General features: G+C 41.4%; 2 protein-coding genes across 3 annotated transcripts in view; both read right to left on the reverse strand.

The window, feature by feature from the left end:
• Positions 1-42: 42 nt before the first annotated feature.
• On the reverse strand, positions 43-2,896 carry LOC106579661 (gamma-crystallin N-B). The gene is made up of 4 exons (XM_014159796.2): positions 2,616-2,896; positions 1,236-1,484; positions 742-887; positions 43-293 (listed from the first exon to the last, which is right to left on the reverse strand). The coding sequence occupies exons 1-4, from the start codon at positions 2,634-2,636 to the stop codon at positions 158-160; spliced, it is 552 nt and encodes a 183-aa protein (XP_014015271.1). The 5' UTR covers positions 2,637-2,896; the 3' UTR covers positions 43-157.
• Positions 2,897-6,961: 4,065 nt separating this feature from the next.
• Positions 6,962-16,375, reverse strand: part of LOC106579659 (GTP-binding protein Rheb) — a 41,273-nt gene continuing 31,859 nt past the window's right edge. For both annotated transcript variants that reach the window (XM_014159793.2, XM_014159794.2), the window contains 2 exons: positions 8,918-8,999; positions 6,962-7,520 (listed from right to left, as the gene is read on the reverse strand). In XM_014159793.2, coding sequence (XP_014015268.1) covers positions 7,428-7,520; positions 8,918-8,999 — 175 coding nt within the window. In that variant the 3' untranslated portion in view covers positions 6,962-7,427. The remainder of the gene's footprint in view (positions 7,521-8,917; positions 9,000-16,375) is intronic.

Here is a 16,375-nt window from a genome sequence, read left to right on the forward strand (position 1 = left end):
GTACACTCACACGTATCTCACAGAAACATAACACGGCAAGTGTTCGATAAAAATACATTTGGTATTATGTTTTTTAAATGTATTTTTTTATTGTACATTTCTAGAATGGTGAAAGTCACAGTCCATGCGGGGTCTGGGGCGGGACAGGGGAAGAGGTTTAGAAGTAGTTGACCACCCTACGGATGGACTGGATGTTGGGGTCCTCGGCCTGCCACTCGTTGTGACTGCAGTAGTCTCCTCTCTCCACGATGTACATGCGGCCGCGGAAGTTAGGCTCCTCGTACATCACCCAGCTACAGAAGGAAACAGACAGGTTAGAAATGGTCACACATCTGCTCACTTCACACACTGTTAGAGAAGATGGAATCGCAGTAATGGCCTAAATATATCTATGTGTAATTTAATGATGTTATCAGGATATTACGTCAAATCTAGAAATGAACTTCCCCTTTAATATTCAACTCACTCCTGGAAAATAACAGTTGGGACCACAGTTGTGAATAGTGGAATTAGTTATTTATGAATTCAGCAGTGTCTACGCTTTACCTGCTAGATCGTTGGCATATGTGTTACAATTATGTTCCAACTTAACACATGCTAAAAGGTTGGATATCTTAGCTCAACAAAAATAGATCCAAATGTTTAATCACTGTAAATGTATCTCTCTGTTTGTGTTTATCTCTGATTTCACAGTTTTACTTGTGTGTGATTGCAGTCTGTGGTTAGAGGTGTGTTACTTACGCTCCGTCTCCGTAGACCTTGATGGAGTTGATGCAGCTCTTGCTGAAGCCACGGCTCTGCAGGAATGGGCAGTCATCACAGATCTCCACACACTGGCCAGAGAAGTTACAGGCCTCGAACAGTTCCATTCTGTAGTGCTCACCGTGCTGCAAGACACAGTAGAAGAGGAGAGGAGTTAACATGAGTCTGCATTTGGATTTCATACACGCTTTTCAACAGCGGAATACTATTATAATGAAGATGAGCCAGAAGAATCTAAAGTATCTTTGAGTTAAAGTAGAAAATGGCTCTATAACGTAACCACTCATTATCCTCAATAGCACCCCCCTAGCCTATAACCCCTATCCCTTTAAGCCTTAACCCCTGTCCCTTTAACCCTTAACCCCTGTCCCTTAAATTCTTAACCCTTAACCCTTTCCCTTCAAACCTTAACCTATCCCTTTAAGCCTTAACCCCTATCCCAACAATCCGGAACCCTTAACCCCATCTCTCACCATCTTGATGGGCTTGCAGGAGCCCATATGGTCGTTGTGGCTGTTCCAACGCTGGAACTCGGGGTACTCGCCGTGCTCCAGGATGTACTGCTGTCCCTTGAAGTCGGGGTGGTCAAAGCAGCAGAAGGCGCCGCTCTCCACACGGATGGAGTTGACGCGGTTCATGAAGCCTCGGTCCTGGAAGTTATCGCAGTCGCCCCTGACCTCCAGCTGCCTGCCGGTGAAGCATTTTCCCTCGTAGAAGGTGATCTGTGTTGGGTGGGTGAGGTTAACACCACAGTTCATTAGTTAGGGTGGGGAGGTCGAGGTAGGATAGCCTGGGATCCAACAGACCTGGGTTCAAATAATATTTAATATCATTATACTATAAACTGGCTTGATTGAGCTTGCCTGTTGCAATGCAACCCATAGAAAAATCCCAAAAGTGCAAACCCCACCCAGCTGCCACTGCAGGCAGGCTTAAGCAAACGCTTAAAGTATTTGAACGATTCCAAAAAGTATTTGAACCAAAGTCCTGGTGGGATAGTCTTTGGATGCAAACTCCATTGTTCCATTTCATTTTATTGTTCACTTAGCCAAATGTAGTGAAACGGTCCAGAGCGATTGAGTTTGGATCCCAGCCTAGAGGCTTGATGAACACTTTGTCACTGGAGTGTCTATTCAATCCACATCGCGGAAGTTCAGCTTTACAGCGTGATTGAAATTTAAACGCCATGTTTCCGCTTTAGAGTAGACTTCATTCAAGGTAAACGCTGCATATGTCGGCTCAATTGGATGTTACCTTTTCATTTCTAATCGTGGAAACTAGAACGCTTCAGCTTTCCAGATTTTGTCATGCAGTCTTGTTTCCATGCTGTATTTATGTGCTGAAACCAACTATAGTTATTAAAAGACTAGAGTTGGCTTTAGCAGCAGTATGCATACAAGACTATGGTATGTCTATTCCTATTGGCCAGCCACCAACTAATTATCCATACTGGCCACTGATAGTTTAAATCAAATAAATACATGAAATGCTCCCAGGACTTGCTCTTTTAGATATAATCTTTTAACTCCATTGACAGATTTAACATTTCTCCCAGCAAGACAAACAGAATTATGGCACTGTTTAGAACAATCTCCAAATCTCACATTTTCACCAGGGATTGCCTCCAAATTACCAAACTCATTTTATCACACCTACACTACCTGTTAAATGCATACACTCCCAAACCTATATGTTTATTGGCTGGAGTTCTCTCTAACCTTTACATGGTTGTCCCATTGAGGTCCAAATACCTATTTTTCAAAGGGGACCTGGCCTGGCTGTCCATTCAGTTATGTCCCAGTGATAACCTACCTGATGCTGTGTGTATACAGGAAGACCCAGGTGCAGCTTACCTTTCCAGAATACTGCGACATTTTCCACTGGATACTGTCCAACCTGGCCCACAAGTAAAGTGTAACAGTAAAAAAGTTGGACACCTCAATATATACGTCCGGGGCCGTGCCGGAAAGTATCGCGAGGCTTGCCACACAAAGGACACACAATGGAGGACTTAGGGCTTTTGCTGGGTGGGCACTTTTCCTTCAACTGTTGGCACTGCTGATTCTGGGCTTTGGCTGTAGAGAGACTAAACAGGAGGACAACAAAGGGTTTTGCTTGGCCAGGGCTTTGTGCAGGCCGTTTTGCACATGCTACGCTTCTCTTCTGGTCAAGTTGAATAAAGGCCTGGCATGCCCGCACAGTGAGAAAGACAGAGAGAAGTGTGTGTGTGTTTGTGTGTGGTGGGAGGGTGGTTATCATGGCAACCAGGTGATAGGTCCACGAGGGAGAAGAGAGCGTGTAGAGCTACATCAAAGGCTCAGTATTCCCTTGCCCTCTCCACACAATACTACTACTATGACCTGCCATTGTTCACACCTTATTTAGATGACCTCTGACCTGAAGTACTAGAATTGGCAGTGATGTTGTATGCGAAGTGTGGGGGACATTTTAATAGATTAAGATTTTATGGCTTTGTAATAGTTTTATATGGCTGTTATGACAATAACGCACTGGGCATATAAATCTGGTGATAAAACTGTTTATGAATGTCAGAACTATCTCTGTACATTCAAGTGAGAAATATAGATTTATACTGACTCTTCAATGTCATAAAATAATGTTTTTCAATATTGGAATATTGCAATATCTTGGAGAGCTTGAAGCTCTGTAAGAGAACATAGAGAAGGTAAATGGATCTCCTGAATTGCCGATAGTGCATTGTGGTTTGGATTATTACCCTTGAATGCTGATCGATCGCCAACAAGTCCATTAGAGGGCGATAAGCCCTTTTAAGTGTCTCTCTACCTCTGGATATGCTGAATCTCTCTCTCTCTCTCAGGCCAATAGGTTAAATAGATCACCCTATCTTTGTATAATTTAGCCCCTCTCAATCATAGCCTGGGTAGCAGGCCTGTAATGTCGGTCTCATTCACTTCGACTAGGTACCCCCTTTCCCACTTCAGTTGTCATTATTAGACGCCATGGAAACTAAGAGCACATCTCTATAAGTGGCTGCCGCTCATTGTCATTACATTTACTTGAACAGGGACAATGTTCAAAAACATAAGTGTCAGTATACTGAGAAATGTGTTGCACCAGATTTAACTAACAGCTCATTTGCATCTGCTGTCTCCTTTCTTCTGCACTAACGTGAAAGAGCTGGACAGAGGAAACAAAATCCCAGAAGGCATCCGCCATACTGCTTTGACCTATCCTGTAGTTTTCAGATCAGTGCAGATGGAGAGAAGATATCCACTTTAGACTGTGGAGACTCAGCCCTGGGAGGAAGCCACATTAGACTATTGAGATTCAGCCCTGGGAGAATTGGATAGGTATAACCAATATGGTAGAATCTTCTCCATGCCCTCTAATAGGCTAGGATGTTTTGCCATATTATACTGAACAAAAATATAAATGCTACATGTAAAGTGTTGATCCCCTTTTTCATGAGCTGAAATAAAAAGATCCCAGAAATTTTACAAAAGCTTATTTAGCTCAAATTTTGTGCACAAATCTGTTTACTTCCCTGTTAGTGAGCATTTCTCATTTGCCAAGAAAATCCATCCACCTGACAAGTGTGGCATATCAAGAAGTTGAATAAACAGCATGATCAATGCCACAGATGTCTCAAGTTAAGGGAGAGTGCAGTTGTCATGCTGTCTGCAGGAATGTACAGTTGAAGTTGGAAGTTTACATACACCTTAGCCAAATACATTTAAATTCAATTTTTCACAATTTCTGACATTTAATCCTAGTAAAAATTCCCCGTCTTATGTCAGTTAGGATCACCAATTTATTTTAATAATGTGAAATGTCAGAATAATAGTAGAGAGAGTGATTTATTTCAGCTTTTATTTCTTTCATCACATTCCCAGTGAGTCAGAAGTTTACATACACTCAATTAGTATTTGGTAGCATTGCCTTTAAATTGTTGAACTTGGGTCAAACGTTTCGGTAGTCTTCCACAAGCTACCCACAATAAATTGGGTGAATTTTGACCCGTTCTGCCTGACAGAGCTGGTGTAACTGAGTCAGGTTTGTAGGCCTCCTTGCTCACACATGCTTTTTAAGTTCTGCCCACACATTCTCTATGGGATTGAGGTCAGGGCTTTGTGATGGCCACTCCAATACCTTGAATTTTTTGTCCTTAAGCCATTTTGCCACAACTTTGGAAGTATGCTTGGGGTCATTGTCCATTTGGAAGACCCATTTGCGACCAAGCTTTAACTTCCTGACTGATGTCTTGAGATGTTGCTTCAATATATCCACATCATTTTCCTACCTCATGATGCCATCTATTTTGTGAAGTGCACCAGTCCCTCCTGCAGCAAAGCACACCCACAACATGATGCTGCCACCCCCGGGCTTCACGGTTGGGATGGTGTTCTTCGGCTTGCAAGCGTCCCCCTTTTTCTTCCAAACATAACGATGGTCATTATGGCCAAACAGTTCTATTTTTGTTTTATCAGACCAGAGGACATTTCTCCAAAAAGTCCGATCTTCGTCCCCATGTGCAGTTGCAAACCGTAGTCTGGCGTTTTTGTGGTGGTTTTGGAGCAGTGGCTTCTTCCTTGCTGAGCGGCCTTTCAGGTTATGTGAATATAGGACTCGTTTTACTGTGGATATAGATACTTTTGTACCTGTTTCCTCCAGCATCTTCACTAGGTCCTTTGCTGTTGTTCTGGGATTGATTTGCACTTTTCGCACCAAACTACGTTCATCTCTAAGAGACAGAACATGTCTCCTTCCTGAGCGGTATGACGGCTGCGTGGTCCCATGGTGTTTATACTTGCGTACTATTGTTTGTACAGATGAACTTGGTACCTTCAGGCATTTTTTTTCTGAGGTCTTGGCTGATTTCCCCATTATGTCAAGCAAAGAGGCACTGAGTTTGAAGGTAGGCCTTGAAATACATCCACAGGTACACCTCCAATTGACACAAATGATGTTAATTAGCCTATCAGAAGCTTCTAAAGCCATGATGTCATTTTCTGGAATTTTCCAAGCTGTTTAAAGGCACAGTCAACTTAGTGTATGTAAACTTCTGACCCACTGTAATTGTGATAGTGAATTATAAGTGAAATAATCTGTCTGTAAACAATGGTTGGAAAAATGACTTGTGTCATGCACAAAGTAGATGTCCTAACCGACTTGCCAAAACTATAGTTTGTTAACAAGAAATTTGTGGAGTGCTTGAAAAAAATGAGTTTTAATGACTCCAACCTAAGTGTATATAAACTTCCGACTTCAACTGTACATCAGAGCTGTTGGCAGAGAAGTTGATGTTCATTTCTCTACCATAAGCCGCCTCCAATGTTGTTTTAGAGAATTTGGCACTACGTCCAACCAACCTCACAACCACAGACCACGTATAACCATGCCAGCCCAAGACCTGCACATGTGGCTTCTTCACCTGCGGGATCCAGCCACCAAGACAGCTGATTAAACTGAAGAGTATTTCTGTCTGGAAGAAAGCCCCTTTTGTGGGGAAAAACTAATTCTGATTGGCTCGGCATGGCTGCACCCCTTCCCAGTCGTGATAACCATAGGGCCTTATTAATTTATGGCAATTGACTGATTTCCTTATATGTACTGTAATTCAGTAAAATCGTTAATTGTTGCATGTTGCGTTTATATTTTTGTTCAATATAGATCCCATCCTTTCAGATCTACCCAAGTGCCTAGAGGGTAGGGGTTGTTTTTCCATGATGAAATTCATCATTAGGCAGATGTAATGCATGTATTCTATGGAGGAAAGACTGGCTATAAGTCCGTACTATAATTGGTTCTACATGACAGTAACTATCTCCACTCTACTCCAACTGGATTAGAGGGGAATATAATGAGGATTAGATCTCTCATGGGGGCACATATTAATCCAAGCCACCAGGTTTCCATTTCTCCATGGTAATGTTAATTATCACGGATCCGCTCTGAGAGCTGGCAAGAGTGAGGAGTGGTGTGATGACACATTCTGTTTCCCTGCCTGGGTGGCAACCTCAGCCTTTTAACATGTTCTGAGGTAGAGGAGCCAAGAGAAAGTAGAATACCAAATCCTTTATCCCAAGACAGGTTAGGGAAAAGATATATCATATCACATACTGTAATATCAAAATATATAATTCTCATGTGTATTCTGATAGTTTGTATAAAACCAAAAAAATCTAATTCTGAGAAACAATCAGACAGAAAATCAAACTGTAGTGAAACAATATGCAGATTTAATGATTACAATAAAAAAAAAGGGAATCAACATTCACTATACTAGTGAATGAATGCTGGCCAACTGTAGTGGCCATAATAATAACTTAAGAAATACGTTGTTATACAAACTTTTCAAGGGGAAGGCAGGGGGTGGGGTTCAGGTAGCAACGAGATTACAGGCTTTAAATGAGAAGTAAGGCTCGATATTTCACCACGTTTGGTTTCTCAGAAGAAGGGGAAGTCAGGGAGGGAGGGGGGGTGAGACGAGTGTACTCTAAGCTGGGATGGATAATTACTCTTAATGTCGAAGTCTTCCTCTGTCCTTCCCCCCCCAAAAAACACAAAAAAAATAAGACGTTTCTCGAGGGAGGAGAACAGGTAGTTAGCCACTTCAAGTAGAGGGATTTCCCAGTGTCCAGTGCTGTGGTTGGGGACGGGGTGCGAGGGCCCGGGGCGGATGGTTACATCAGGGAGCAGGACGTCCTGCCCTGGGGGGCTCCCCCCTCCATTTTCTCCGCTTCCAGGATGGTCCTCTTGAACACCTCCACCGCCGTCTGACTCACACAGGAAACAGGAAGTCAGAGGATGGAAATTATGCCATATCAAGACAACAGGAGTGTGCAGACCGATGTTTTCTCTGCTCTGTGCTTAAAAAGTAGGTAAATGGTGAAATGTTGTGTTCAGTTCACACCAGCAAATCTAAAAGAAAACCAAACATTGACAGATGAATTGTGGCTGCTGGGAAAGAAAGTTAAAACACTGGAATATTTGATACAAACATTATTTTGATATCATCAACACGTGGCAGCAGGTAGCCTAGTGCTTAGAGCGTTGGGCTAGTAACCGAAAGGTTGCTAGATCGAATCCTCGAGCTGACAAGGTACAAATCTGTTGTTCTGCCCCTGAGCAAGGCAGTTAACCCACTGTTCCCCAGGCCCCGAAGATGTGGATGTCCATTAAGGCAGCGCTCCCTCCGCACCTCTCTGATTCAGAGGGGTTAGGTTAAATGCGGAAGACACATTTCAGTTGAAGGCATTCAGTTGTACAACGGACTAGGTATCTCCTTTCCAATGGATCTAACATGCCTCCTTTGGTAAAATGGGGAAATAACAATTATGTTGAATGATGCGTTCAGGCCATATCATTTAAATAACTTCAAAAAACAAATACAACAGTCGGTTACTTCTTTGGTCATCATACATATTGATCTGAAGCAGGACACCCCGAGTCACTATTTGCACTGTGCCTACAACAAAACCACTGTAACCTTGAAAAGACTATGGAGAGATTCTGCAAAAGCCTTAAAGAAGTATCAGTCAAAAGAATCATTTTATCTGCAACAATAGGTAACCTTTGTCTTCCTCAGCAGTAGGGCCTATTCCTGAAAAGCAGAGGAACATTTCTTGGAAGAGGTGTGTTTGGTTTGTGTGTGTGCGCGCATCTCCAGTAACATGTACATCAAAGTAGAGAATGAGAAATTCAATTAGAAGCTCTCCCTCTGTCTGGAGCCCAGGCTGCTGTCCTCAGCGTCCCCAGAAAAAGGCCTCTCCTCCTGGGGACCGAGATCAAAACGACACCCTGGTCTGGAGTCCTCACCACTCATAGCACAGAAATGGGGTCTGATCAATGTCTACCCTACCATTGCTGCCCCCCTATTCCCCTGCCTAGCTCTGTCCTCCCTACCACAGAGAACTGATAAAAGAGAGCTTGATGAGCTGAGAATGATGAACAAAGCTGTAGGTATTACACTTTGGCAAACCATCTTCCATGTCGGCACCAAATGTTTCTCCCTTTACATTACTCTTGCTGTATGTATTCAAACTAGACTGTAATTGCCTTGGAACATTCAGTGCCAAGATGGCACCCATTACAATACTACAGTAGATGTCAAACTCCATCTATCTGATGGCTCTGGGAGTGAATATCCAGTCATCATCATCATCATCATCACCTGGTTCTCTTTTGCAGAGGACTCCATGAACGCTGCGTTCCACAAGTCAGCCAGTGCTTTGCCTTCTTCACAACTGATTACACTGAGGAGAGAGGGGAAAAACACATCACAGTGACTACAATTAGCTTGTGACAGCAGCACAGCCTATACACGGTGTTCCTGATTGTACTGAGGGGAACAAAATATCAAAGTGAACACCATTTGTTTGTAACGCAACCGTCTACAGTATAACCACATGTGAAAGTGTTAAAAATGCAGTGGGAGCATTATAGAAGGGTAAGGCTCTAATGACGAAACTGAGCTGTGGTCACTCTCCCTAAACTATCTCAGATTTTCACTATGGGGGAATTCCAACTGGAGTCTAGCACATGTAAATAGAACGTAATTCCCTTTTTATGCACTTTTCTCTCTACGCATATTCTGACCTTGAACTTAAGCATGAGAATAGCATGCTATTCACACTGGCGAAGTGCACGCCCCTGCAAGGTGGGGGGGGACCGACAAGCTTTGGGGGCCCCGCAGATAACTTATGAAGTGTTCATATGCTATGAAATAAATGTTTTGAATTACAGGAAGTTAGCTTTAAAACTGCAAAAATGTTGCAGGAAATTCGGACAATCCTTGTCCGGCAATGTAACAATTTTTATTCGTTTTCTTTTTTTGTGTGCATTATTTAAGCTCATACTTTACATTTAGGGCAATTTTATAAGAGATAAGATTTGTTTTGGGGAATTTTCTAAATACTTTCAATATTATTAATTTCCATGTCGGATCTATGCTGGTCATGCTAGGGAGCAATGGATCCCAATTTCAAACTCTCCAAAAAAGGGTTTAAAATTCTAAACTTGCAATAATGGATATTAACTGAATAACTATCTAATGTAGTTTCTTGCTATAGCCCTCTGTGAATGTTAAACAATATTTCTCTCAAAACTGTGATTCCTAAAAGATGTGTCCGAAGATTTGGTAAACTCCGTGAGATTTGTCTAAAATGGTTGTTTTAATTGGCAATTTTCAAATGAATAATTTACCATATTTTACAAATGTTTGTATTTAACTTGTATTTTTAGAGTTTTAATTATCTGTTGACAACTCTGTCACTGATGGAGTCAATAAATTGTCTGTTAGTACACTGTTCTGCAACATATGCTTAAACAATGGAAGCATTTTCTGGGCTAGACCAAAGGGATAATGTTTGCTGTAAAAATGTCAATATATGTTCTAAATCAAGAAAATAAGTCCAAAATGCTAACGGAATTAGCCCTGAAGCATTCAATAGTGCTATAAAACAAAACAAAAATGCGTTTAGAGATTTGTATTACATATTTGAATAATCTCGTTAGAATTAAACAATCAAGGCCTTTAAACACTTGTTGGCCAATCATTGTAACAACTAAATGGCTTTTATGGTGTCTGACGGAGTTGACATGAATCCAGTTATTTGCACTTTATGATAAAAAAATAAAATAATGTAACATAATGTTGTTCCTTCACATGGTGTGATAGCTGATACTTTGGTGTATCAAAATATACATTTCAAATGTTGTTAATAAGACAAATATTTGTGGGAAAAAAAGTTGAAATTGTCCCGTCTTTCAAGAAACCCTGAACTCTAAAACTGCAAAAACTGCAGCCTCATGGCTAAATGTGTAAAATAGCATGAGATTAGCTATAATACTGCACATGCTTGGAAAACTGCGCTACGCCACTGGCTATTCACCCACTATTGGTTTGGGGTGGAGATTAAATAAATGAAGGTGTGGCGGAGGTGTGATCTGATCTTGATTTAATTCCCTCATAATTCCACTACCTTCATTGCGAGGAAACCATGAATAAGGTCGAGCGAACTTGCCGATTCCAAGTGGAAAAAGCTATTTTCTTTTTTCAGACAGAAATAACAGCACGTTCTATGCACTGTAAATTACAAACTGATAAGAGCTAGGTAAATTAGTAATCTGTTTGGAGAAGGGGAATTTAAATACACATGGCAATTGTTTTATATGATTTTCCATTATGATCCCTGGAGATGAATGTGAAGTCAGACATATGGAAGCTAACTGAAAATCATATCAACATGACATGTATTGGGGCCCCTTTGTCACAGCGAAGTAGGCTATAAATAAATTGTGCCGTTATTCTGAATTTTAATTTTAGCCACCGTCAGTAATACCCACATACATATATATAACTGTCCCTTTAATGTTCATTTCCTTAAATTTGTCGCCTACATTTTGCATCATTACATTCAGTTCTGTTTACCTTGCTTTCCATACGTCCGTATAGTTGTTCCTGAGGGTCGCTAGCATTAGTGGATCATAGTCTAACGTTATACAATAATTTGTCATTTGGGACATGTAGCCTATTTGAGTCATTATGGAAGTCAGACCACACGTTGCAGGTTAAACCTGGAGCACGGTTCACAACGACTGGACAGTTGTCATACACTTCCATGATTAGGGTAGATTTATAGGACTATTGTTCAACCCCTATTGTACACTTAAAAAAATATATATTCATGGATTGAACTTGAATATGCCAACTTTCAGGATGACTCAAACCATCATTTTTTATTCATCAATATATTTAGTGCTTAAAGGCTCTCCAAACCTGTTTCTGATTCCTACTTGACACCCAGTGTTATAACACATTATGACACATTCATAACCATGTCATAATATGTAATAACAGCTACAATAATCTGTCATATATGGTCATAACACTGTCATGACCCATGTTTTTACACCTGTTGTGACATATATGGCATTATTTAATGGCTGGTTATGACACCTACATAAGAGTGTCAAAACCCACATTTATCCTTTCGTTTGAAAGTTTGTTTCTTAAATCCTTTGTTGTTATGAATTCTTAACCGGCATGTTTTTTCATCATACTTTAAATAATTTAATAATTATTTTAAATAACTAATAAGCATTAGGACCATCATAAGCATATGAGCCAGACTGCCCTTCTATCAGTCAAAAAGAGGGTGTCTTGTCCTGCTCCTGAAATCTGCTCCTGCATTCATCCCAGTCATCAGCAACAGAGCATTGGGGTAGGTGCATGTCTGACATCAATGTGCGCGTAATTACAATTATAATTTAATATGGTCAATAATTTTTTTTTTATAACAAACATACCGTTTACACGTAGGCTATGGCGTAAGGGAATGTTTTGCCTTGTGTGGTTTTGTCACGTACAGTATGTAGGTGTCATAACCAGCCATAAAATAACTACCATGGTAGGTTGTGCTGGTTTCTACACTCTTATGTACTGTAGGTGTCATAACCAGCCATAAAATAACTACCATGGTAGGTTGTGCTGGTTTCTACACTCTTATGTACTGTAGGTGTCATAACGAGCCATAAAACAACACAATATGTCACAATAGGGCTAAATATGTGTTATGGCCATATCATAACAAGTTATGTCAGCTGTTATGACTGTGTCATAACATGTTATGACGCTGAGTGTAAAGTGTTACCGATTCATAACACTTTCCTAACCCTAAAACTGCCTAAATAATCTACAAGATAAGAGTATTATTACATCTAGCAGTTGGTGCTGAGACGGAGACGAATATGCATATATTAGATTACTTTCTTTCATTGATCCCTATATTCTGAACCGTTCTCTACAGATATTCTAGTTAGTCTGTCGAGAAAAATCTAATTAAAAATGTACACCAAATTTAAAGGGGTGGCCTTAGATAAGGGTCCTGAAAACCCTATTTAATGAAAAATGTGTGCAGAGCTCAAGGGAACCACACCTGCAAAGTCTAAATACCAACTACTGATAAGAGCTTAGGAAAGGCGTCATTTCCTATGTCTGAATTGGGCCCTATGAGCCACAGAGTAGGCTCACTACGCCCTTTCTCAACACTACCCTGGTCCCAGATCTGTTTGTGCTATATAGCCAACTCCTATGGTCGCAGCTAGGGATGTGGCGGTCACAAAATGTCATCAGCCGGTGATTGTCAAGCAAATAACTGTCAGTCTCACGGTAATTCACCGTTACTTAACATAAACACATTTAGCATCTCCTGGCTTCCACATTTTCCAAGCCTACAAGCCATTTTAAAAAGTATAATACATCCATGTAATATAGCATACACCTTCACAATAAATCCATGATTTACTTTAGACAGTTCTAAAGAAGCATGATATGAAGAAAATGTAGTCTATTTCAGAAGAAAAGAATACTGTTGTTTTTAGAGTTATTAATGTAACTTTAGTTCTACAAACGTTGGGCTATATGTTTTGATGTTTAATACATTGTAAGGCTGCATGATGAGACTCTAACGATGATTTGAAAAGTGCTTGAAAGGCATGAGCTCTGCGTTGTTTTTTTGCGCAGGCTGTACACACTCCAATAGTCTCTCATTCACAATTTGACAAGCACTTGATAATGCCTCGAATTTAACGGCGGCATACCCTTTGTGGCTGTAATGCACCCCCCAAAAAAACATGCCTTTTGCGGCTCAGAGTGCTGTGTTGTGCCCTTCTCCCTGAGTGTGCTGCGCAATCCAAAGCGTCTCTCACTCACATGGCTCTCAGTCACGTGATTGGGTCTTTCTCACAGGCTACAAGTGAAGACAGACACGTCGGGGACGCAGCTGCGCAAGTCCTTATCCAATTCCGAGGTGCTTATTGAAGATATTGGAAGAAATGTCCACATTTACTTTGTTAGCCAACAATATGAGTAGGCCTAACGAACAGCAAAAGCACCAGCCTGTCAATCTACTATCCCCCATAGTACAAAAGTCAACCTATTCTATTTATCTGTTATTTTACAAGGTAAGTTGACTGAGAACACGTTCCCATTTACAGCAACGACCTGGGGAATAGTTATAGGGGAGTGTAGGGGATGAATGAGCCAATTGTAAACTGGGGATTATTAGGTGACCGTGATGGTTTGAGGGCCAGATTCAAATCAAATGTATTTATATAGCCCTTCTTACATCAGCTGATATCTCAAAGTGCTGTACAGAAACCCAGCCAATAACCCCAATTAGCAAGCAATGCAGGTGTAGAAGAAAGGTGGCTAGGAAAAACTCCCTAGAAAGGCCAGAACCTAGGAAGAAACCTAGAGAGGAACCAGGCTATGACTGGCCACCCCTCATAGCCTGGTTCCTCTCTAGGTTTCTTCCTAGGTTTTGGCCTTTCTAGGGAGTTTTTCCTAGCCACCGTGCTTCTACACCTGCATTGCTTGCTGTTTGGGGTTTTAGGCTGGGTTTCTGTACAGCACTTTGAGATATCAACTGATGTAAGAAGGGCTATATAAATACATTTGATTTGATTTGATTGGATCTTCCCCAAACTTGAAACTCACGAGCTGCTTATGTATGCCAGTCAGGCTCTACACCCCTTATAAAGCGGATTCATGTGTTTAATTTTAAGAAGTTATTTGGCCGCTTTAGTTGTGATACAAACCTTATCAAAACATAATGGCCTATGGGCTAGGCTACATGAGGTGTGCGAATATGATGAGAAAAAGTCACAAAAAAATACATTGTTTCTTGCCTTACGCTGGGAATCATTCACAAGTGATAATATATAATTCACAAGTTATATGCTAATATTGTCACCCATCAGACGATTCTTGATTTAATCTTGTCTTATTAACATATACATGTTTTAAATATGTTTTGATTTAGAATGGACCATTACCATGCACCAGTCTCGAAACAGGGGCAGTGGAAAAAATACATGTCATCTATGCACTTAAATAGTGATTGGAGGACGTATTTCCCAGTGGGTTTTTTTCATGCCAGCCAGGTAGGCTATACTCCTGTTGTAAATATAAACAACGTGCTTAATATTAGGATAGTTGAGAAATAAATACAGTAGGCCTAGCCTATAGAAAGCTGATGGGATCCTCCTCTTTTTAATAGAGGCCATCACTCTGTTTTCTTCTGCAATTGCATAGCCTATAGAAATGTTGTGCAACATGGGCCCTCATGAAGTGTTTGATTAGATTTTCGATTACATTTGCATTGATGTCAGAGTAATTAGAAGGACAATAGAGTGCTGAGTACCAGGCAGTTAGCAAGTTTGGTAGGCTACTAACGACCAGCAGCAGCGTCAGAGCTTGGAGAAACACAATTACCGTGACTAAAGGGTCATGCGGAATTTGACTGGCTTCATGACTTGTGACCGCCGGTGTGGCGGTAATACCAGGGGATATTGTGTGTAGATTGATGAGGGAAAAAAACAATTTAATGAATTTTAGAATAAGGCCTTAACCTAACAAAATGTGGAAAAAGTCAAGGGGTCTGAATACTTTCCTATGAAATACGGGGGGAAAAAAATTGATGAAATGTATGCATTCACTACTGTAAGTCGCTCTGGATAAGAGCGTCTGCTAAATGACTAAAATGTAAATGTAAATGTTATTTATACACCACGCCGACTAACTGAAAAGACAGCATCACAATACTCAGATAACATCCCCTTTTCCCCAATGATCCTAACTGCATCGCGTGAGTCTTCAGCCGAGCGAAATAGCCCAGTGATGTAACCCCTTCACTCCCATCCACTCCTGTGATTTAATAGCCCGGACTTATTGATTCATTAAAGAGGTTCAGCCGGTTCTCACTTCGCCCAGCGCAAGCCTTTCACTGCCCTCGAGACAGGAAGAAGAGAGATGGGGAAGTGATCAGTAATGCCTTGATTACTTTAGTGGACTAACACAGTCTACTAGGCTCCAGTGTGGGTGTGTGTGTGTGTCTGTGTGGGTGGGTGTGTGTCTGGGTGGCTTTGTGTTTGTGTGTGCGTTCAATGGACAATTCACCTCCTCACTCCACACTGAGAAGAATATGAATAATCTCAATGCTGCGTACATCACCTCAATGGGGTCAGAGTGCGTACATCACCTCAATGGGGTCAGAGTGCGTACATCACCTCAATGGGGTCAGAGTGCGTACATCACCTCAATGGGGTCAGAGTGCGTACATCACCTCAATGGGGTCAGAGTGCGTACATCACCTCAATGGGGTCAGAGTGCGTACATCACCTCAATGGGGTCAGAGTGCATACATCACCTCAATGGGGTCAGAGTGTATACATCACCTCAATGGGGTCAGAGTGCGTACATCACCTCAATGGGGTCAGAGTGTGTACATCATCTCAATGGGGTCAGAGTGCGTACATCACCTCAATGGGGTCAGAGTGCATACATCACCTCAATGGGGTCAGAGTGTATACATCACCTCAATGGGGTCAGAGTGCGTACATCACCTCAATGGGGTCAGAGTGTGTACATCATCTCAATGGGGTCAGAGTGCGTACATCACCTCAATGGGGTCAGAGTGCATACATCACCTCAATGGGGTCAGAGTGTATACATCACCTCAATGGGGCCAGAGCGTATACATAACCTCAATGGGGCCAGAGTGTGTATGTGTATGAGGAAGGGAATGGCAGACAACATTTCCTGCTTTGAGGTGGCTGTGCCCCATTT

The sequence above is a fragment of the Salmo salar genome, chromosome ssa19, assembly GCF_905237065.1.
Source record: "Salmo salar chromosome ssa19, Ssal_v3.1, whole genome shotgun sequence".
NCBI lineage: Eukaryota > Metazoa > Chordata > Actinopteri > Salmoniformes > Salmonidae > Salmo > Salmo salar.